Raw genomic sequence first — 25,343 nt, 5'->3', positions numbered from 1 at the left:
CTGTAACTCATCTTCATTGGCTCAGACCATTTGACATCGACCGTCATGTCACACATCTCCATTGTCTAATCTTCACTGTTACCTTCAGCTTCGTAATAGCTCTGGCGGACCTGTTACAGATGTAGTGTTTAATGACAAACAGTAATCAGGAGGGATTTGGTGACGCATTTAATCTGTGGTTTTACAGCTTTGTCCATGGATGATTTTATCCCCTGAAGCAGATTCTTACGAGCTCACTTACTCAGCCTGACAGAAAGCGATGTCGGAGCAGCATGATTAAAAAAAGCACTGCACTGGGGAAGACTGGGTGGTGGGAGGGATCACAATTAAGCTTTGTATCTAAACGGCAACCACCGGACAGACTTTTCTTCAATGAAATGAATGAAAATGGACATTAGAATGTAGATAAATAAACTTTTCTGTATTAAAATCATGTTGTAAAGTTGTTTTACCTTATTATGTAATAATTTATGGACATATGTAACATAAATACTTTTATTTTGCAATATTAAATTATTCAAAACTGACTGAGAAGATGTTTAAAATAATAAATAATATGAAATAAAAAAAAACAGAGAAATAAATAAAACATACCCCTTCCCAACACACACAAAATCAGTGAATTTTTTATGTTTTTGGTGCCCATTTGTGGATGCTTATGTGTGATGGTGTACATTATTGATAAAATAAAATGGAGGCTGTATTGGAAAATATTCGTCTTTTATTTTGTTTCTCCATTCCTCACCACTCTTATCTGAATTTGTGGCAGGCAAGAGCTTTGCAAGTGTCTCCTGTTAACATCCGTCAAGTGGTATTTGGACAGCACCCGTCCAGGAGAGCAAGATTGTGCATGAGTATTCTGGACAAACACATCTCACAATATTACATTCAGAGAGATGTTTTTTTATCTTCCATGGTTATTTGGAGTGTGAGACGGTGGTCTCAAAGAGGATATTTGCTGATAAGTGTAAGAACAGCAATTTTATTCAGGTTGATCTTAGTCCTGTTGACCCAAAGACTGATTATTTTAATCCTGACACACCCCACGGTCTCAAGAAGTAAAAAAAAAAAAAAATCATTTTATTGTTATTTTATTGCACGTTTTTTTATTTACATTTAATTAATTTATATTATTACTATTTTTTTTAATCTGACCAAATATCCTCCATCAAACTGCATCTGCCATATTTTCAGAACTGATGGCTTAAGTTTTAGCTCATCATATTTAGCTCACCGTAGCCACCAAATCCAGTCTGTGTCCAGATCAGAGGGTCACTGCAGTCACCCGGATCCAGTACTTATCCAGACCAGATGGTGGATCAGCACCTAGAAAGGACCTCTACATCCCTGAAAGACAGCGGAGACCAGGACAACTAAAGCCCCAGATACAGATCTCCTGTAAAGACCTTGTCTCAGAGGAGCACCAGGACAAGACCACAGGAAACAGATGATTCTTCTGCACAATCTGACTTTGCTGCAGCCTGGAATTGAACTGGAACTGTCATTTTGCATTATTGACACACTGTTTTCCTAATGAATGTTGTTCAGTTGCTTTGACGCAATGTATTTTGTTTAAAGCACTATATAAATAAAGGTGACTTTGACTTTGATGAAATCTAAAATTATATATATATATATATATATATATATATATATATATATATATATATATATATATATATATATATATATATATAATATAATTTTTTTAACATTTTAATTGCATTTTATAAATAATTGTAATTATGTTTAGCAGGTTAAATCTAAAATGTATTTTATGCTGTTCCTCAAATAATTATTTTGTTAAATTCAATTGAACATCAGTACATTTTTTGTGAAAGTATAATTGTGAATGAATGCTTTTCTCTGCTGTAAATTCAGAGAAAATTGTTTCGCTTACAGTCGCACTTTGCCTGCTTTGCAGTTGATCTTTGCCATGTGGGGAACGCTGGCTTGAAAGCCTCCCATCCTCCCCACTGGCAGCTCCTCCATTACTTACAAAGTGCTTCATCTCTCTCCGCTGAGGCTGGTCTACTGTGCTACTTCTGATTAATGATGGTGCCATTCCAGCTCAATTTATTACCATACATTTCACCATGCAATACAATCCAGTACGTTCACCCTGTGCGGAGGTATTAACATTGTGCCATGATACTTGACACTATAATAGTGAAAATTATAAGAACTTATTTGTCTGGCATTTGAGACAAATCCATTAGCCTGACTTGAATAATAGCTGAGCAGAATTTAAGACACAGCCTAGTGCCCCTCAGGTGCTTATAGGTCAAAATAGCCCTCAGGTGCTTAATAGTCAAAATAGCATTATATTATAATAAAGTCCATTGAGGATCAAAAAAATGCTGACGGAATTGAACAAAAACGATCAAACTATTATATATCATACATTGCCTGCCAGACACACAAAACCTTGGGTTTAGATTATACAGATAAAAATAAATGTTCTCTTTTATATGAGCGAAATAGTCAAAAATAGAGAAAGTTTGTCAGCACTTTTGTGCCTCATGGGATCAACACTAATTGTTGGAACTCTGGGTAGCTTAACAGGCAGATTGTGATGGTGTGAAAGTATGTCCTTATTAAGCTCTCCACATGCACTGTGTCTGAACAAACATGCTTGGACTTCTCACCCTCAACCATTTATTCAGTTAAAGTCAGCTTTTTTTCCGATCTTCACAGTTCGCTAGACAAGATTCATCTTGCACTTGTGGAATCTGACTAAGTCTCTGCTCCCACAGCCCTGCCTCCGCTTTGGCTTTCCAACATCCAAACACGCAGGACTGCCTCATCACCTGTCGTTCTGCTTTTACTTTCTGGCTGTGCTGGCACTTTTGCACATTCACTGCCAAGAACAGCAGTACTTTTCCCCATTATTTCATTTATTTTTATTTTATTGCGCCCACTCAGATAAAGCATTGCAATGTAAAAGAATCTCCACACACTGTCAATAAACTTTGCAGTACAGTATTCTAAACAATAATGCATAGTTGTCTACCAAAAAGTATGTTATATTAGTATTATAATAGCATTATATTATATTATGATTTATTAATAATTTAGTTTTATTTTATTTTTCTATTTTTCAGAAAGTTGGTGTAAAAAAATGTATAATGATACACATACGCATAACACGTGTTACTAACTCGTAATTGACTTTGATAGCAATTTCTGTGTGAAAATTGTTTCTACACCAATTGTTTTCTGTACATTAAGAGCGAAAATATCTGTTCTCTGCTGTATTCCATATATATATATATATATATATATATATATATATATATATAGAGAGAGAGAGAGAGAGAGAGAGAGAGAGAGAGAGAGAGAGAGAGAGAGAGAGGAGAGAGAGAGAGAGAGAGAGAAAGCACACACACACACACACACACACACACACACACACACATATATATATATATATATATATATATATATATATATATATATATATATATATATACATACAGTATATAAAAATGCACATACAGCAGACAACGGATCTTTTTTCTCTTAATTTGCTGTCTTCAAATGGAATACATAATAGTGTGCTTGTATTCTAGTTATTTTTTACTTTACAGTGCTTGTTCAGATACTTGAAGGACTGGCCATCCTAAATGATTCTCTCAGATGTTGTTTCTTTCTTCACGCTCCTGTTGGGTGCTTTTTGGCCATCCGCTGTTATCGACCCATTAGACAAAGCAAAATGGAATTTCTAGCTATCTGCACCCTCTTAGTCTATTGTTTCCCTTTCAGTCATGCTAAGGTAATTCGTTTTTCAGGGGCCGTGTTTTGTTCCCCTTTCACTCCTGGCTGATTGCCTTGTAGAACAGACCTGTCCATGTAACATTATCCTTGGACTATGCTCTTTACCTCTAATTTTTCTGTCTAGTGAATGCCAGGATAACCAGGGCCTTTGACATATACACGTTCCTATGAAATGCCACGTTCTGTTTGGATATTTTGTTGGTCAGTGGAAGATTCATAATAATAAAAGTTTTATTTTTAAATCTATAAAATAAAACAATGTAAGCCTGTATCTGTGATTGTTTGTAGTTTTTTTACCAATTGATATTGTCTAAAAAGCTGTGAAAACCAAAAACTCGGACAGCAATGCAGCTTTCTGGGGGTAAGAATACCCAGTTTTCTTGTCTTACAAAAAACTAAATCATGTTTAAATGGTTCCCTGGATTCGCCAAAGTGGCTTCACATTTTTTGAAAGTTTCACCTGAGGCACTTGGCAGTGAGTTAACTAGAGATTCACAAGCAAAACTATTCAGCTTTGTTTTCTTAGTTGTGTGAATTGACCACTGCTAGTTCACTTTTCTTCTGTTTTCTATATATTCATCTATAAGATGGTGAAAAGTGGGAGTTGCATACATGATTGGAGCCAGAAGGTTTTGCAAATTGCTAAAACAATGGCCATCATGTTTGATTCTTGATGAAATTGGATTTGATATATTGATTTTATGATTTATGATTCTCACTATGCCATCCTCAACATCTTTGGAAAAGACGGCAAAGAAACAAGTTTGTACTCGTCTTTTATTCCTGATAAAACAGACAAAGGAGCAGTTGTGCATGAGTGTGTTGTTTGGGGTTTTTTTCCAGAGCGATGCACTTCAGTTATGGCAATAGTAATAAGAATTCAATGCAAATAAAACCTTTTTTGTTTGTTTGTTCTTTTAACATTGCTGACTTGCCTTTGATGTTACTTCCCTTCCAGATGTTTCCATTCAGTCAGCATTGGCGAGGCCAAATCTTTGATCCGCAGCAAGCACTCTGGTCCACACTGAAGCTTATTCTGGTCAAGATATTCTGACCAACACACAAAACACTGTTACCATTTAAGTTTATCTGAAAAAGATGATACCAGAGTTATGGCCAGATGCAGAAGAAATGCATATACAGTTACAGCAAGACAGTGAGTGCGTTCACAACACTGCAGTGATGCTGCTGACGTACGATGCTGCTGACATGTTATCTTTCTTATTGGGCGCACCAGCGTCTGGAACCCACTCACAACAGACCTGGAAGAGAAGACAATGCTGAAGTTGTAATTTTTGTTATTTTTGGACCAAAATGTATTTTCGATGCTTCAACAAATTCTAACTGACCCTCTATTGTCACATGGACTACTTTGATGATGTTTTTAGTATCTTTCTGGACATGGACAGTATACCGTACACACATTTTCAATGGAGGGACAGAAAGCTCTCGGACTAAATCTAAAATATCTTAAACTGTGTTCTGAAGATGAACGGAGGTCTTACGGGTTTGGAACAACCTGAGGGTGAGTCATTAATGGCATAATTTTCAACCCTTTAACATCCATGCATGGAACCTTTCCAGTAAACAAAATGTTCTTCTTTGTGGAAATGTTCTTCACACTTGACAACAAAAAATGGTTCTTTTAAAAACTGTTCACTGAAAGGTTCTTTGGGGGAAAAAATGAATAAGCACATGCTTTTCAACAGCCATATAACATTAGCAACACTGAATGCATACAAGTGTCTCACAAACACTATTCACAATACTAGTGAATATGCTCAAATTTGAGAGTGGGTAGCATAACTAAGGAAGCTTTTCAGGTTTGTGTGAAAATATTCCCTGAGCTGCATATTCAACCTTTGGCATATGGCATAAGAGCTAATTAGAACTATGCTAATGTGCTCCCTCAGGCCCAGCGACTGAAGAGGAAACCAACTATGTGCTTTGATATATCTGTCATGCTTCAGCAGTCGCTAACAAGGATGACTCTGAGACACTACAGACCCTGCATAATATAGGTCTGTATTCTTCAAACTTTTTATTTTTTTTCACAGGTGGTCTTATCAGTTTTACTTGGCTTTTAGTGAATTAATTACATTTAACTTTTATACTCTCTTAAAAATAATGGTTCCAAACTAAGATTTTTACAGTCATTCCATTGCAAATTCTTTGGAACTTTTCAATGAACAGTTCTTTAAAGGGGTCCTATTATGCTCTTATGCAAAGTCGTGATTTTATTTTGGGGGTGTAATAGAACATGCTTTCATGTTTGGTGGTTCAAAAAACGCATTATTTTTCACATGATTTACATTATTAAAATACATTTCTCCCCAGTCTGACACAAACAGCTCGATTAGTTCCGGGTTTGATGAAGGTCTGCATTCCAGGAAAAAAAAAATGTTTTGTGATTGTTTAGCTGCCCCAATGTATTGTGATTGGCGAACAGCTCAGACGGTGTTTCAGTACTGTCATGCTCATGCCCCTTGCCAAAGGAGCAAGTTCCGCCTTATCCGGTATAGTTAAGGATGGCGTCGATATATATATATTTTTTTTAGCTAAATCCCATTTTAGATTTAATGTCAACAACCACTAAAAAATAAGTTAATTTACCATGTACAGATTAGTGCAACAGTTATATGCATTATGCTTATTGTTCTAAATTCTAACATTATAACATGAATTGTTGTGATATACAGTTGAATTTATGTATACCATAGTCACTAACTGAAGTGTAAATTCTGCAGATTACATCATTGTCCAGTATTGTACTGTCAGCAATTTATAAAAACGTTATCATAACTGTAACATACATATTTACATACATAATTATATCAGGTCGTCATCTTGTCTGATGCAATCAATCAACCATTCAAATTTCCACAGGCCAGAATTATTTTAATGATATTCTAATGGGCCGCTTTGTGTGACATAAAATCCTTGAAAACAACGCTGTAGTCTAAACGAGCCGTTCATTGTAGATCCAGAAAAAGGATAAAATAAAAGAAAATGAAATATCTCCCTTTAGAGTGGCTTTGAGATTTATAAATTTGTAGATTGTTTTTATGCCCAAACATACAAGCTACACACTGACTAAAATTAAAAAAGTGAAAAAGCATAATAGGGCCCCTTTAAATATTTTAGTAATGAAGAACATTTTAATAATCTGAAGAACCTTCTTTATTAGAACTTTTGTGGAATGGAAAGGTTCCATGAATGTTAAAGGTTCTTCATGGAACCATCGATGCCAATAAAAAAACATTGGTAACATTTTATTTTAAGGTGTCCTTGTTACACATGTTACTAACTTAATTATAATAACAATAATTTATGGATAATTACGTGCAATTAACCCTAAACCAAACCCTAATCCTATCCCTAGCCATATAAGTATACATTTAATTAATATTACTCCTTATATATAATTACACTGTAACAAGGACACCTTAAAATAAAGTTTAACTGAAACATTTATTTATAAGAGCCTGTGCAGATCATATGGGAAATTATTTGGTTACTAAATATAGCCGTCATAAATTAATTCATTAACAGTCCTTGACTATCCTGGTGTCCTTGAGCAAAACTTAATTAATAATTTGTCATTTAGCTGTCAATTTTGTCCTTACTGTCTTACAGTGTGCTTATTTAAGATAGTCCTCCTAAGGTTAAGTGCCCTGTTTCAAGGATGAAATGGTGATGGATCAACTTTAGTCTCAGCCTCGGATCACACGTCCGTCCGCAGTCTGTTTACGAGCTCTTTGATGAATATTGTGTTACAAGAAATGTCAAGAGTTGATTTCTGAAAATTGAAAAGTTTTTACGATACAAATCATTGCAAAGCAATTTTACAGAAAATTAAGTTTCTACCATATTTAGTAGTAGGTTATCAGTGGTGACTGTCAGTTTATGTGCATAAATCAATTAAAGACGTAATAAAACAGATGATGAACACTATTAACAGCAATTATTATGCAATCACACATATAGCTAACTTGGGTAGTTCTGTATGTTAGATACAAGCAAAATGGCCTGTTCTTCTTTGTTAGTTATGTGAATTAGGTTTTTAACACAATTGTGGTTATCTTATATTCTTAAATAGCAACAATAATATTACATATTTGATTTTATATTCTTGTATTTTAGATAAAGCGACCCATAAATGACAAATAAAATCAAAATCTCTTATTAGACTCCTTTTGTGTAGCTAATCGGACCTTTCCTGTCTAAGTGAAAAAGTCTAAAATTGCTTTCACAGAGACTCACAATGACCATTTCTAGCCTTTAATACATTTAGATGTGCGAATTACCTTAATTACAGTAATCATAAAAATGTTCATGACTTTCCTTAAGTAGCCTACTTATGTTTTTCCATGGCTTTACAAGACTACAAGTCGCTACTTACAAAATCTGATATTTCCACACTTCCCATCACAGCAGGAGCCCTGCTTATTTGTAAGCCCATTTCACAAATAACGGAGAGAAATTCAGAGCGAGTCTACTGCGTTAGAAGCGCATCAACAACAGGAAGGTCCGTAAAAGCGCTGTTCCGCGGTAGGTGGTGCTAAACTCATTCAAATTTTGTCGGTACCTCGGTGGGTACACAGGATGATTTTAATCGCGCTGGACAGCGGCCAGCGTCACTCACAGTCTCAGCAAGTCAACGCGCTGAGCAGCGAGCACGAGAGCAACAACCTCATTCCTGGATATTAGGCACTAGGGGCAAGTGCGCGAGCTCAGCGCGCGGACACATTTCGCCTTTCGTTCGCTGAGAGAGGAGCGCGCGAATGGTTTTCAAACTGAAATGAAACGTTAACGGCCGTTTGAAGATGAAGAGGCTTTCTCGAAAGCTGACTTTAGCTCTTGCAGTGCTGTTTTGGATAGCCGCTTTACTCTATTTCATATTGCTGAATAGCCGCAAAATAATACCTGACCAAAGAAACGAGCAACCGCAAGTCAAAGAGGTGAGTGATACATCATGATATGTTAGAAATAACAAACCTCGTAGACGAAATTAATTGATTTGGGTGGTTTATTTCTGTTTAAAACCTGTCAGTAACTCTTTAATTCTTTGTTTTTCGTGTTCCGACAGAAAATATTTGTAAAGGTGCGTCACTTTTAGAATACCTGAGCCAACAATAAAGGGCAAAACAGTCCGAAATGAAACGTTTTTTTTTTTTTTTTATCGTTTTGGGTGTGGAAAAGAGGAAGGTTTAGTCAGATGAATTCCTTTTCTGAACTTATTTTTGAACCACAAGGAGAAATTTAGCTTACTTTTCCCTCTGGAGCCGAAATAAAATGCTCTGCGATAACCTTTTCACATTTGTTTGTTGACAAACATAATTCTATAATAGCTAATTTTGTCTCTTTTCCTATTCAAGCATGAATTTATCAGTCAGTATGATGGACGCACGAAAATGGCTTTAATTAAAGCCATTTTCGTGCGTCCATCATACTGACTGATAAATTCATGCAATTCATGCAAATAATGCACGTTAGGTGCGTACATGAGGGGGCAGATAGGCCTATTCAAATCTAGATTATTGATTAAAAAGTTAATATTTAAGAAATGGTTGTAATTAACGCTATAAACGAACCAGTAACATTTGTAACTCTGACATTTACTTTCATCAGTCACTGTTTGACCCCCCACAGGAAAGACAAATCACAAAAGAGGTCTCTCTTAGACAGCAATGACTTTTGTTAAGGCTTATTTCTTAGGAGAAAGTGTTCTGCTTTCCCTTGACAAGTAATAATCTCTCATTTGGTTCATCTGGTCTGGAGTTTCAGAAAAGTCTCTGTTTGCCAGGGTACCATCTGAAATTTCAGCATGAACTTAAAAAATCTAATTCCTCCAAAAATCAAATAAGCCTATGTGCACTCTTATCCACATTGGTTGTATATCCTTATATTCTTACTGTAAGCAGCTATCTCATTTGTTTCATCTCATTTTATTCACATTTGAGACATTTAAGGAGAAACACTTGGGACAAAACTGATTATTAAAGAACTCCATTAAGTCTATCAATAAGCCAACTCAAGAAGTTTGAACTATACACTTTTTTTCTATATGTTTCTCTCCCCCAAATTCAAGATTATGTTTCCTATTAAGATGTAAAATATACATATAAAGGCTATAAAAATTGTGTGAGATTACATAGGGAATGAAACAATGAATAGTTCTGTTGTTCTGAAGACATACTGGATTTTTACATGGAGGCACCAATCAATAAATAATTCCACAATTTTGTTCAATATCTATCAAGACTAAGGTAGAAAGTAATGGAAACAGAAGGTGAAGGATATTCACAAATGGCATAAAGCAAGATGATGCACATATGCGTTGCATTAATGAATAGATCTAGCTGCTGCATTGTTGCTGTAGGTAGCATAAATCTGCAGCAAAGTCTTGTAGATCTTGTAAGTCAGCGGCTGGTATATGACAATAAAGTATCACCGAGGGTAATGGGGTATGAAACATGATGTATGGTGTAATATATCTCAACACTGAGCAACACTCTATAGGAACGGAAATATAAAAACAGTTTGCACATGCTCCTTACATCTGTAGAGAGACAGTGATGGACTTTTTATGGTACGATGACTGGATTTATCTCAAAGAAATGCAGAAAGAATTCTTAGCCAGTTGTTGCTTCAGTAGTGATGGATTTTCCTTTTTTTCCTGATTTTCTATGTACATCCTTGTGTGAGTAGGCTATGTAAAACAAAAAATAAGTTAAACAGGTAATGTTGCCTTGAAAGCCGCCAGGAGATCGATTTTGCAGACACTCCCCCTTTAAATACAACTAACGCTGTGAGAGAAATGTCTACTTTAGTATTCGGTGTTGAACATCATGTTTCCACTTGCTGTTTGCTTCAATATCTATTTTCTGTAATAACCCTGACAGGGAAGGCCGAACCTGCAATAGCTGTTATTGGCGAGGAGGAATGTGAAATACAGGGTTGGCGCAGCGGCTGTTGAGGTGAATGCGGTGTGTGTCACGGTGGCCAGTGTGTTCAAACCATTCATCAAATGGTGGTGACATCTCACTCAGATTCAATGGGGAGATACTCCCCCATCAGCAGAGTGATGCATTATCGTTATAATAGTAAGGGAGGACTGAGATATCACTCATGACATCTGCTATTACCATGATTCATGGCAGATATGTCCAACAATACAGATTACACAAGCAGACCGTGTTGTTGTGGGGTATATTCACAGAGGCTTCGTGTCACTGACGTTGAGGTGTTAGACCGGACAGATGGAGTTTGATGGACTCATCATTTGCCTGCACATGAATTCTGACAGAAGATTGGAATGAATCATTTTAATGCAATTCTGCAGACCAATTTTACAGTCATGCACAGCTTCTGTACCTTCTGAGTGCTGAGGCCTTTAAAAAAGGAGCAGGATTTCAAAAGAAGTTCAGATGTGTGGTTTTGTGCATTGCAAGAGGGCAGAGGCTTTGGTGGAGTAGAACGCTCTATAAAAAGGACCCACACAACCACACATACAGAGTACAGACGACAGGACAGGGAGGATCCAATTACCACTTCCTCAGTCTGTCCTCCTCCTCTCATTAAGGCTGAGCTCTGTGGGAGCCGGGGAACACTGAGCCCCAAACGTGGCACAGCTCAAATGCCCTGATCAGTGACTGTGGAGCATCAAGGAGCTAATGATTTCAGCGGGGAGCGTGGGGGTGGTTGCGCTAACGCTGCCTTTTGAAGGCGAATAAAATTGTTAAACAGATAGGAAATTTGACACATTGATTCAGAACCTGTCATCTTTTTTTTCATGTGCTAATTAAATTCTGTTTCTATTACTGAGTATGCTTAATCATTAAAAGAGTTCATTTTTGCAGTGAGTCATTGTGCCCCAATCCAAAGTGTCTAGATTAACAACGATGTTACATTTTTACAAGCGCTCTCACCTTTTGTCATTTAAACATTAGCTTAGCCTGTAGGCTTGGCGTGTCGCTTTAAAGTTGCTAGGCCATTTTAGACAAACTCAGAATGAATGAAGTGCCTATGGTGTTATGAGTAATAAGAACTAAAGACAGGACCATACTAGGCATAACATAATTCACAAATTAATATTTTTATTTTTTATTTTTTTGTCTGAGTCATTGCTGATTGCAGAAAGTCAGTTTGCAGTTTCTTTAATACATTTCACAGAAATGTTTGCAGTGTATATTTGTTTGGCTTTAGATTATGAATCCATGTAGTCAGAGGAGATCAATCATATTTAAAATGTTAGCCGATTTTAGAACACACTAGTTGCATCTTAAATTGCATAATGTTTATGTTAATGTAATGTGAAACTTACTTTGTGACAATTAAAAAAGTACTCACATCATATCTATATGATTTGAATATAGGCATTAAGAGTGGAATGTGAACATACTACATCCGCCATGTTGTTACTGCCATTCACAACTCGTCTCCCATGACCTGATGAGATGCTAAAGTGTCCATCAGATGTGCACTTCAAAATCTTGGCAGAAGTAATAGGCCATCTGGGTATTTTCCAACATTTTTCTGTACGGATTGGTAGATGGATAGATTTTTTTGCATATTGTGAATTTTGACACTCTTTTCACGTACTGTATTGTATTTTATTTAATTTTTGCCTATTTTTAAACGCAATACAAATAAATATCTCAGTTTTTGTGAGACTGTGGGAGTTTTATGCAATAAAAGTTAGAAATATTTGCTGAATATCTGCCAGCAAAACAAAAAAAGAAGAACTGTGCGTCCTTGGATTGCATCTGCACTGTTTAGCCTACCTGTTGGGCTATGTACATGGACAGACATCTTTAGCTGTTGATCACTGAGTTTTTTAGTTCCTCACAGTGGGCATTGCATTTGCAAGCCAACTAAAAAACTAGTAAATCTTTTAAAAACCATGTCTGTTTTCTGTTCATTCTGTTGCACTGTGTCCACTTGTGTCCAAAATCGACTCTGTGAGACTTGTTTGATTTGGGTCCCTAATTATTCAAATGTGATTTAGATAATGTGTAGTTTTGCATATTCCTAATGAGAACATTTACATATTGTTTGTATTATGAAAATGTGTGTATCTGCATTTCAATATCAGCCTGACATTTAGACAGAGAGAAACCACCAATATTATCTGATACCGATATGACTTGGAGACTGAATAGGAAAGTGGAATAGAAAGCCCAGGCATTATCATGCTAAGCAGTCTAAAGATACAGACATGTGCAATTACCCACCTCCATTACTGGCTGTAAAGATGCTGTTGTGGCTGTTGTAAAGCAGCAGGCCATGACATCCCAAGCACACATGCAGTACTATGAAAAGGTGTGTGAGCTAACTGTTGAATTCATAACTCATTGTATTTACAATGCCCTGAAGTCCACTCATTCTTGAAGTACAATTTAATAGATCTATATTAATGCTGTTGTTTTAATTGCAAAAATAAGAGTATATAGTTTCTTGAAATTATTCCAAGTGGGAACGTTTAAGGCCAATTCACACTGCACTGACAGATGCAGACAAACGACAACAAGACACGCTCATTGGGTTTTGTCAGATCAGTGTGTTACCTCTGTTGGCTTTAGTTGGCACTTGTTTTTGCCGATTGAACATGTTGAATCAGCATTTGTCTGGTTTTGGAATGTCTGAGAAGTGACACTGTAATTGGTTGGCTGTCGCTATTGGTCTGTGTCTGATGGCGCAGTGCGAATTGGCCTTTAAAGGGTGATTTGTGCTTGGCGACTTTTGCATATTATTATTTTTCGGGAACCTTTTTAAATTCATGAACACTATTTCTGATTATAGTTGTTTTATTTTTTATGACTGCACATGACCTTCATTAAAGCGACACATTTGAAAAAATTCTGTGCATTTTTAAAATGAAACAAAACAAAAAAGGTCCCCTTAGTCCTAATTAGCAATACCTCTGAAAATGCATCTGTCATAAACATGGCTTATTGATTTATGATGTGTGTTTTCATGTAACAACCTTTACTATTGTTATTAGCAGAATCTCTACACAAATTCGAATGCTAGTGGCAGTTATTTCCATGGTGGGCAGTAGCTGCATTTGGAAACGCAGGAGAGAAGGAGGCATCATCATCAGTCAGCATTCATACAGGCGTCTGGGGAGAAACTAGCAACCTGCTGGCATGGGTAATCACCAGCCCCGACCATAACCAACAGCCTCCAGCCCCCTTAATGGTCTAACATCAGCAAAAAAGCTCAAGGAAATAATAAGTGGGAAAAACATGAAAACTCTCAAGCTGCTGTCGGTGCAGAATGTGGAGGTTTATTAAATTATGATTGATATGGCCTTATGGATTTCAAGACATAGTGTGTTCAACCCTCAATATTCATGACTACAGCTTGCTGTGTGCCTCATATTTTGAGGGGATTGGTGTGATGGTGCTGCAGAACGCTGAAATATAAATGACTTTCTTATGATAATTGAGAATATTGCCAACAGCAACTTTGTTTGCCTTTCCCCACTCTTTTAAATAGTTTACTGAACATGTTTTTCCACCAAGTGAACATACTCATATCAGAGTCTTGGGTTTCACAGTGGTTTAGTAGCCTATTATTATTTTTAGATTTGAAACTTGAAGATGCTAGGACTTCAGACCTATAGGGATGACTAATTTAACCTGAAGTGTCATTGACTTCAGGCATTTCTGTGGAACAAGACAACGGACAGTGCACATAAATAGGCTAAATAATTACAGTTATTCTGCTGTATTTCCATTATTCTGTAGATCTCAGATGCTGAGTGGGATGACCTGCTGGAAGAGTTTGAAGAAAAAAGCTACCTCAATGCTCACAGATGGAAGCCAGGCCAGGACCCATACAGTCTGTATGCCTTCAATCAAAGAGAGAGTGAAAGAATCCCCAGCAACAGAGCGCTTAGAGACACCCGACATTACAGGTAAGTCCTGTGTGTGTGTGTGTGATCTATATATAATATCCACACAGTTCATATTAAATTAATGAAGGTGCATCTATGAGTTCTTGAAAACTTTTCGAAACTGATGAAAGGTGTACTGAGATAAAAAAGTAAGGTTTAAATTTCATGAGCAACAGTTTTATGAGTGGTTCATGGCTGGGTAGTGAGTGCTTCTCAGGTTCTCTAAGGTCGATATGCTATACTAGATCATGAAGCATTTACACTATTATAAAAAAAAGTTTGGGTTCTGTAAGATTTTTAAAATAAGAGGATGCATTTATTTGATCAAAGATATAATAAAACAGCTATATTGCAAAATATTATTACAGTTGAATATTTTAACATTTCATAACTTACTGACCCCAAACTTTGAAATGGTAGAATAAGTTTTTGGTAGAATTATTCAATCATTTTGAAATTGCTCTGCTGTATTATCAGGTTTTAGTTCTAATTCAGTGATTGCACAGACAAAACTATATTTATTTTTCTGTACTTTTGCCACAACAACATTTTTCTCACTCTCTGCCATATGCAATAGCCAGCAAATCAAAACTAACTAAAAAAAAGAGGTTGATTGGTGCTGTTTCAGAAATTCAGGAGATAGAATTGTTTGTTAACATGCTTTCATTTGCATTGGAAATTGAGCTTCTTTATGAATGCTGTATGTGATATTTGGCAGCTCTCGGTGGCAACATGACCTTGTGGTATTTGTAGCTCATGAAATTAGACCGCTCCTGGCCACAGTACATTTTCACTCTCTGCAGCACTCTGGGAGGTCACTCACTCATTAGTGCATGTCACTTTCGTCAGTCAGAGTGCCACATTTCGATTTGCATCTATTTCTGGATTCTTTTCTTGTTTATCATGTTTACAGCTGATATTAACATCCATCTCGGTTAATCAGATCGCATGTGCTCAGCAGTGACAGATTTTCTCAGGTTTGCACCTCATGTGACCACTTGTGAACAGATTTCTTTGAAGGGAATGTATCATGTTGATAAAGTGCAAAAAAACACACATTGAACCTTACAAAAATACGTAACTTTTTAAACTCACTTCTAATGTTATGCTTACAGGGATTCCCAGGTACTGTATTTTCATGAATTGAATGGGCTTTTCTAAGTTATTCTTTTCAAAGCTAAACTTAACCAACAAGTTTAACCTGATAACTGTCACTCACGTTTTTGAAGATAGAGATGAATGTGCATGATACAAACCTAAATTTTTATATTTCATGACTGAAAACATTTTGTAACATGATTTTGATGTGCCATTTACATGGTAATGCAATGTCTGATTTTAAAATGGGTTTTAAAGGATGAATTTTGAGATTTTATGTTTTCAAGTGATATATAACTTCTGATGATTTCTAAAAAGTGATAGAGAAAAAGGCAACGAGGAAGTCTTTTTTTTAAACAAAGGTCAAAACTCCTTTTGTAATGTAGATTTCTGAGGGTGCACTCTTGTCATAAATTCATCTATTACTTTTCCTACATAATTTTTAACAAACAATATTGGTATAATATATATTTGGGAGTCTTAGACCTTTCCAACGATATATAGTTTGTCAAGATTAGATTAAATTTGATTGTAATATAGTATAGTCAACGTAGGCGTCCCGTATACGGGACGGGGTGACATTTAACAGTTTAAATCTCTTTGTTTTATTGCAATGGATGGTTGATAGATGAGTAGGCAAATCCAAGTATAAACAGTGTCAAAGTCTCCTGTATACACATCTGATGAATCTTTTATTTGCATTCCCTAAATAAACAGAACTTTGATCAAACCTTTTTCAGCATCATAGTCTGAGTTCATTTAGTCTGAGTCATTTACCTTTATATTAAGTTTATAGTATTTATTAGGTTAGGCCCAGATGAAGCAGAGAATTGCAGATTTATTTCACAATGTGGGTCCACAGACCCACTCTTTTGTCAACAGAGAAAATTTATTGATGAATGTGCCTTGTCAACTAACTATTCTCAGTTGCACAGTCTCCAAAAAATATGCAGGTATGTGTCAGGTTTATGAGAAATCATCTAGAGAGCTTTTGGGGCCTCAATAGTGGTGCAGTACTATTCTCTGTAAAATAATTCATGCAGGGGCTTGGAGACAGTAGAGAGAATCTCCGATAAAAGGTGAGGAGGCGGCTCATTATGCAGACCCAGTGCTCTAATGCTATACTCTCTTTCTCTCTCTCTTTCTTTCCCTGTGTTGACTATTTTCTATGTAGCTCTCGTTTCTTCCTTCCTCTTACGTGACTCAAATGCCTTTGTAATTACAGTAGGAACACCACACTCATTGTTCATGCTGTTGTTGACCAGTAGCAATATTGAAATTTCCAGGGAAATGCAATCAAAGTGCCAGCGTTACCTCTTAATTAACTTAAGCTGAAATTGAACAAAGGATAATTCTACAGTTCCAGCAGGAACCACTGTTTCACTGTGGCTTTGGACGTCAGTATAGATGCAAGGTATTTGTTAGTGTTGACTATATTTGGTCAATAAATATAACCTTGCCAGATTTATGTTCTCGTTTAACAAGCTTCTCGGATCTTGCTGCATTTTCTCATATAGCATGATCAGATTAGAGTATATTAAGCAACCTAACACGAGTTATGCTTCTGCACTGAACATTTGCACTCAGTTTACAAATTCCTTTAGTTGTCTTCAGGCAAGCTTAGTTCTATCAATGTGGAGAAGGCAAAAATTGCTACATCTCAGACTAAGCTGGCAGAGCATTCTATCAAATGCAGAATGAGACTTTGACAGCCATCTGTGGCAAGACCCTGGTCCTTTCACTTACCCTGTTGCCTGAACCTCATTTTGCTACAGAGAAAAGAGCCACCAGCAGAGGAAATTAGCATGAACCTCAATTCAGAAGGACTTCCATTCCTCAAGGACTAATAACAGATAAGCTCAGGTGCCAGGAGCTTTGCAAATGTTGTTCATTAAAGCTGCCATTTATTCAATTCAAAAAGAGGCTTCCGAGTCACCATGATGAAACACCAATGAGGTGGTGGACTATAACCATAGCCAAGATGGTTTTTAGTTTTTAAGATTAGTAAAACACAATACACTATTCACTGAAGGTGAAGATTCTGTAAAGTGCACTTACATTTTTACAGTCTACTTGGCTCTTTCTTCCAGAAAACAGGATATTTTCAGGATGTCCAGTTAACAGTTATTGCTGGTCTTTGAATCTTCAAATGATTGGTCATATAGATGCTATAATATACCACAGCACTGGAACTGTGGTTTTTCAGGTACTCTTTCTGCTTTTTATGAAATTATTAAATGATTCATTCTGTTGATTTGTTCAAAACACTGGTTTGTTCAGGAATAAATAAAACAATTTTGAGGGGGAATGAATGAAGGTGGGGCCGTTGCTTGTCATCTTGTCATATGACACACAGCAGCCATATATTTGTATAGCTGATACAGGCTTATGTATATTTATTAATTTACTTTTTTGGGGTGTAATATTCCCAAACATGCTAACTACATTATGAGATATCTCTATTCTCAAATATGTGTAATTTTGCACCTTTATAGATTATGTTGGTTGATCTATAATGCACGATGGGCAGCGCTTTAATACAGAAAGATGATTAAACTGAACAGTTTTAATTAATTGACCTTGTCACACACACACATACAGTGGTGTTCAGTATGGTCACTGTTCGTTAGTATCTGCTATTCAAGAAACTTCTAAAAAATTTAATAAACGATTTATGAAAAAATCCTCAGAAACTATTTGCAAGAAAATCAAATAGGTTTACAGTTTTTTTTTTTATTGTATCAATTAAAAATGTGTATGTACTGTATAAATACAGAATGCAGTAAAAGGGACGGGGAGGGGGTATTGGCACAGTGGTTAACCAGAAAAATTTAAAAATGGCACGTAATGCCAAAAATGTTGCCAACCTCCTGGTGTAATCCATTAACTACGCATAAAAACCCAAGTACCAGATATGGGTGTCAAGCCATAAAATATTTTTAATACAACTGGCTTTATGTTTAATGTGAATTTAATGAAAACATTGTAATTTACTAATTATAACACTTTAATTTTACAGAAAGAACATTTACAGTAACAAAGAACATTTGAAGTAATCTTAAAAACTCTCATTATAATCACTGAAGCGGTTTACTACTTACATCGTTCACACATCTGGACTTTGTTGTTTCTAATGAGAGAATTCGTCAGAGAGCAAAATTCCTTCAGTGAGCAAATGAACAAAACACTGGCATTTCAGCAATGACTCATCTGATTGCCTCTCATTGGTCATTGCATTCATAAGTTCAACAGAATCCTGTGTGATTGGTTATAATGTGAAAGTGACATGACATTCAGCCAAGTATGGTGACCCATATTCAGAATTTTTGCTCTGCATTTAACCCATCCATAGTCCACACACACAGCAGTGAACAGCCATGTATGCTGCGGCGCCCAGGGAGCAGTTGGGGGTTTGGTGCCTTGCTCAAGGGCACCTAAGTTGTGGTATTGCCGGTCCGAGACTCAAACCCACAACCCTAGGGTTAGGAGTCAGACTCTAACCACTAGGCCACGACTTCTCCATGTGCAGTGCTGTCAAAACGTGGCTGTCTCTGGCTTGGCGCAAGCAGGTTTGAATTTAGCAGCTGATGCTGTGCCGCACTGCACATTCTAATCTCGCAGGTGTGATTCCATTAAATAAAAAAATATTATTCAGCTATGTTTTGCCTTTTGGAAACTGCATTCAAAATCCCCTTGGTTAAAAAAGCTGAGGGGGCATATGCATTTACGCACAAAGAAATTATTTTTTAGTTTGTTATAATTAGCGATATGTTCTTCCTTCTTCAACACCTTTATGATTTGGATTTTGGCTTCATATTAGAGAAGCATCACTCTTTCTCCACCCTGTATCTTCTCCCACTGCTGAGGGATGATGGTCATGTGGCATTCCTGAGAGGAAGTGCCTCAGATCATCAGCAGTAGCCAATTAGTCAGTGTACTCACACCAGCATCCTTCCAAATCAAGCACAGGCCCTTTAAAAAACCGAAGATCTCATGCTCATTATCAACTCGAGAATCCATGATCTTTCCAGTTTTCCCTCTTGTTTCCTGTTAGGTCTCCAGTGCCTTATCAATAAAATGGACAAAACTGCTTATTTTTTTGAGGTCTTTGGATATTTTGGGCCATCTACTGCATGTGAGCGTGTTTAATTTTCATTGTAGCTTAAGCTTAACGAAAGACATGCTGCCTCCTGGGCCTTTCAGGCTTGCCAAGGTTGAAACAGTGTCACTCGGTTCCCTAGAGCTCTTAGACATCCTATTGTGTGTATAACAAAAGCAGCACAGGAATGACGTTTGCATCTCCGCAGAGAATCTGAGACATGAATACATATTTTTGAGATAAACTTCCTTGTCGGTTCCTATCATTGTTCTGTGTATTATTAACAATAAAACATATGCATAGCAATTACTCAGTAGAGCACATATTTAATTAGCTTTTACTGCCTTTTCCTATTTGTCATATGCAGTATTTCTATTGGTGAGGCCATATGTTGTGATTTTTGTCCAGCAGTATCAATCTCAAGGAAAGTGAGTTGGATACATCATAATGAGAAACACTAAGACCGCATTCCCAATTTTCTCAGGGACGCATCCATCATTTTGGCGAAATATCAAGTACACAATAATATGCTTCCCCTCTCCCAGATGTTGTTTTCTGACAGAAACTCTAATGATGCTCTGTGGTTTGCTGTTTAAAGCATCCCCCTATCTCAAAAGACCTTGGGCTATAGCTGCATTGAGCGATGGATCCCGCTCCCAGGCTGCCTTCAGTAGAGGCTTCAAACAGCATATAAAGCTGTGAACACAGCCCTCAGCTCATAAAGTGTGTTTAAGGCTGATCTATCTGTATTCATGAATAAGCAAAGTAGGAATATATATGCACTTGATTCCAAAGCAAATTTATCATGACTGTTTAACCCCCAAAAGTTTTGTCATGAAACATAAATAAATCTGCACTTTACAGTATATGTGTTCCTCCAACCGAGCGCTGATTCTCATTAAACCATTTAAAAGGCTCTGCTGTCTAATGATTGGTGAAATCTATATCACGTTATTTCACAGTTTAACTCAATATTTAAATTATCCATTAGAGTTCTAAAAAAAAAAAAGATGTAAAAGGCCTAAATTGCACTCTGCTAATGCAGTAAACAGTCAATTTCAGTCAGTTTACACTTTTTCAATAGCAGGCTTTCCAGACAAATTGGCTCTGTTTCAAAACCATGTGAACTGCCTACGTAAGCAGCATCACAAAACATCATTCACAAGGTCCGTGATGCGAAGCTAGGCAGCATAACTTGGATAAATAATTTACAGTTTTGCCCCAATATTTGTATATGTTTTGTATTTTATGCTTATTAGAGTTTGATTGTGAGTTTAGTTACATATTAACGGTAAACCTTTTTGAAAGAAACTTAGCGTCCAGTATCCTCTATGTGGTTTGCGTCAGAAAGACTATTTGTAAGACTGCCTGTGTAGGCAGCAGACAGCAAGGCAGCTTACCAGGTTGGAATAAAGCCATTAATTAAGCAAGCCATATTGAGCCCAAAATTAAATATACATTCACTTAGGTGATTATGATGTTAGTATGCTGCTTCTAATATAACTAATTTAAGAAGGTTTGAATATTGGGTTTACATGAGACTATCATAAATGTTCGGTTTAGTAATGAAAATTGTAGTTTAGAGATGTTCACAGATGTATGTGCTTGTGTAAATGTCATGCTCTATTATGTTTAATGTTTACAAAAGCCATAAAAATAGAACAACGACTGTCCATTTGTTTTTAAGTGCCATTGATTCTGGAAATGTTTTTCCCATTCCCATTCCTAAGAAGTCTAATATAAGGAGCCCTCAGTGATGAACCAAAACAGTATTTCCAAGATTAAAGGGTTACTCCACACCAAAATGAAAATTGTTAAATCACTTACCCGATGTTGTTTCAAAACCGTAAAAGCTTTGTTTATCTTCAGAACACAATTTGAGATATTTTGGATGAAAACCGGGAGGCTTGTGACTGTCCCATTGACTCCCAAGTAAATTACACTGTCAAGGCCCATGTATGAAAGACGTCATCAGAATAGTCCATCTGCCATCAGTGGTTTGATATGAATTTAATGAAGCAATTTGAAGCACCTGGACAAAATTTGGGGTGGAGTAACCCTTTAATCAAAACCTTTTAAATTAACAAACTGATGGAAATTACTTGTCACGTGAAGCAATTTTGTGGGATGTGAATCATTCATTCATTCATTCAATCATTCACTTTAATTAAAACATAAATGTTAAATTATGAAAGTACAGTATAAAAGCTATTAATTTTAAATATTGTTTTACAAATAGAACATTTTTAAATGTTTCGTTTACATAACTTCACTCTCTCTTACAATGAGCATGGCATGACAATGGGTGGCCAAAGCATAACAATGTATTTCATAAAAAAATAAAAAATAATAAAAAAGTACAGTATATTAACTGAAATGACAATTTTAACAACCATTTCTAAAATAGGCCTGTTTCTAGAGATCATCTTGCACCCCATCTTGAAGGTCAGATGTATTTCTCTCCATCTGTGTGAAAATGAAAAAGATAGTTGAAGAACAAATGTGTGTATAGATTGGGAGCATCCCATACTGTCTGAATGTGAACACAAGCTCCCTACAAAGGCTATCCTCTGTCTGTTTTTACTTTCTGTAAGCTGTTCTTACACCAAGGCCAAATGGCTCGGTGGGTAACCTGTTTTTTCCAATTCCAGTAGTCGTTACTAGGGTTGGGTTCCGGGTACCTATGTAACCAGTATGTACTAGAACTGAAACAGAATGCGGTGCCTCATTTCAGTGCCACTTAAATACCTAAGCGATCGATTAAAATTTTTTTCCTGGCTCTCCAATATGGACGTAAGAAGCATGGGCATTGCTAGGCCATTTTTAGCGGGGCTATAGCAATTACAGCAAGACTTTGTCTCCTCTATATCTTTTAATGCACTCTACAATCCGTAGACCGTGGTGGAGTAATGTGAGCAGACTCAAACAGGAATAGAAGATAGAAGAAGGTGTGTGATTATCAATAGATTGTTATAATATCTGTATCTGGGCAGAACTTTGTCATAAATACAGTTTACAAAAGGTCACAAGGAATAATTTGGTTTCCCATCTACTGTAAAGTTTTCTCTGTGTTCACCCCTCATCACACTACAGCTGTTTCCTCCAGCAAAAATTTAGCCCTTAACACATAGGAATGTATACTTTATAAAACGATCATGTTGCTGTTTTCATTAGAAAATTTAATATTTAACATAAAGCATATGTGGCATACCATACAGTCATTCACAGAACTAATTAAAGGTGGGGTAAGCGATTTTTCAAAAACGCTTGTAGCCAATCAACAGTAATGGGCGTGTCTACTCATGATGTGGAGGATAGAGTGTTCAGTGCACAGGACAGACATTAGCCGAACCAAGAAGGAAGAGATAGAGATGGCAGATAAAAAACAAAAGAGGAAAACGTCTGAGGAACAAAAGAAGACTTAAAGCAGTAAGGCAAGAAGTAGGACCCGTGTAAATATCGGAATATCGGAACAGATTTCGTGAGTAACACGATGTCTGCGCCGCAACAGCTAAAGCCTGTCTAAGTACACTGGACCCAACAAAGTGACCGTTGAAAATATTTTTTTTTTTTGTCAATATGTCATAAATAGAACACAGCAGCAGTTTTCTGTCTGGGATTTGTCGTGTAGTGCCATGACGCATCCAGTGTAGACCATATGTATATGTGATGGATGGATGTATCTACATTGTAGACAGCATCACTGATTAAAATGAGTTCAATAGTATTTTGTCACGCCGCCCCACTCGCGTCCAGTTTAGGTGTAACATTGGTTGTCACCTTTATCAATCAATCACCTTTATTTATATAGTGCTTTAAACAAAATACATTGCGTCAAAGCACTGAACAACATTCATTTGGAAAACAGTGTCTCAATAATGCAAAATGATAGTTAAAGGCAGTTCATCATTGAATTCAGTTATGTCATCTCTGTTCAGTTTAAATAGTGTCTGTTTTTATTTGCAATCAAGTCAATGATACAGGTTGTATTAAATATTGTTTTTTATAAATAATGACTCGGATCGTGAAATATATTTATCAGCCTTAGAGTAAGGGAAGCACAACTCTGGAAAGGAGAGCATCCGAGGAGCATGTGAATGTTACAGTATGTTTATTTATTTTAAATATTTTAAATGTTCTTTAAAGGGGGGGTGAAATGATATTTCATGCATACTGAGTTTTTTACACTGTTAAAGAGTTGGATTCCCATGCTAAACATGGACAAAGTTTCAAAAATTAAGTTGTACGTTTGAAGGAGTATTTCTGTTCCAAAAATACTACTTCCGGTTTGTCACAAGTTTCGGAAAGTTTTTTTTCGAGTATGGCTCTGTGTGACGTTAGATGGAGCGGAATTTCCTTATATGGGTCCTAAGGGCGCGTCTGCCGGAAGAGCGCGCGCTCCCGTATAGCAGAGCACTGAGAGCACAACAGGCATTCCCTGATCGGAGTGAGAGCGTCGCGAAATGTCACAAAAGGAGTGTGTTTTTGGTTGTCAGGGCAAGACAACCCTGCACAGATTACCAAAAGAGAAACAGCATTAAGGGACCAGTGGATGGAGTTTATTTTTACAGAGAATCAACGGAGTTGTGCAAGTGTTTGTGTTTGTTCCCCTGCATTTCGAAGATGCTTGTTTTACAAACAAGGTGGTCCAGTTTGACGCCGGATTTGCACATCGTTTATTTCTTAAGGATAATGCAGTCCCAACGAAAAAGGGTCACGATCGTGTGTTGGAACCGCAGGCGGTGAGTAATACTGCTTCAAATATCTCTGTGTTATTAACTTAGCTATCGGCGCGTAAGCACATCAAGTAAACAACATGCGATGTTGTCATCAAACTGCACTTTCCACATGTACAGCTTAAAAAAAAAAAGACGACAAAGTGGAACTTTGTCATTTTCCAAAACCGCTAAAATATATACAGTTTCAGTACATACCACATAGAGACTGACTGCTGATGCTGCTCTTGTTCAATTTCAGCCTCTGGATCTGATTCTGGTTCATAAATATACGCTGAATCTGACTGTTAGCCATGGTTTGTTTTGGTTGGTTTTGTCCTCATGGTGTTACAGCTTCCAGACGCGCTCAACAAAGCTTACTGGCGCTCGTGATTATTTAGCTCCGCCCACACGTCATGCCTCCAGCCACTCGTGTTTTTCCGGGAAAAATCGGTACAGACTATCTTTCTCTTATGAATATAATAAAACTAAAGACTTTTTGGAGTTATGAAGGATGCAGTACTACTCTATAGGCACTCAAGATTAACAGGATATTGAGTGAAAACAAGCATTTCACCCCCCCTTTAAAGTTATCCATCGTTAACTTTTTTTTTTTTTTAAGTATCGGTTCAGGCACCGTTTAGGCACTGGTACCATTTTAAAAATAAGGATTTGGCACCGATATCGTAAAAAAAAAACAATCGATACCCAACCCTAGTCATTACAGTAGTTTTATGTTTTAGGCCGGAAA

The 25,343-nt window shown here is 36.7% G+C and overlaps 1 protein-coding gene across 1 annotated transcript in view; it reads left to right on the top strand.

Moving 5' to 3' along the window:
* The first annotated feature begins 8,385 nt into the window (after positions 1–8,385).
* galnt14 (UDP-N-acetyl-alpha-D-galactosamine:polypeptide N-acetylgalactosaminyltransferase 14 (GalNAc-T14)) overlaps positions 8,386–25,343 on the top strand; it is a 37,067-nt gene continuing 20,109 nt past the window's right edge. Inside the window, exons 1-2 of the mRNA XM_052587066.1 lie at positions 8,386–8,738; positions 14,532–14,701. Of these exons, the coding sequence (XP_052443026.1) occupies positions 8,604–8,738; positions 14,532–14,701 (305 nt within the window). The 5' untranslated portion in view covers positions 8,386–8,603. The remainder of the gene's footprint in view (positions 8,739–14,531; positions 14,702–25,343) is intronic.

The sequence above is a fragment of the Carassius gibelio genome, chromosome B20 (assembly GCF_023724105.1).
Source record: "Carassius gibelio isolate Cgi1373 ecotype wild population from Czech Republic chromosome B20, carGib1.2-hapl.c, whole genome shotgun sequence".
NCBI classification, from domain to species: Eukaryota; Metazoa; Chordata; class Actinopteri; order Cypriniformes; family Cyprinidae; genus Carassius; species Carassius gibelio.
This window is presented reverse-complemented; position numbering and strand designations above follow the sequence as displayed.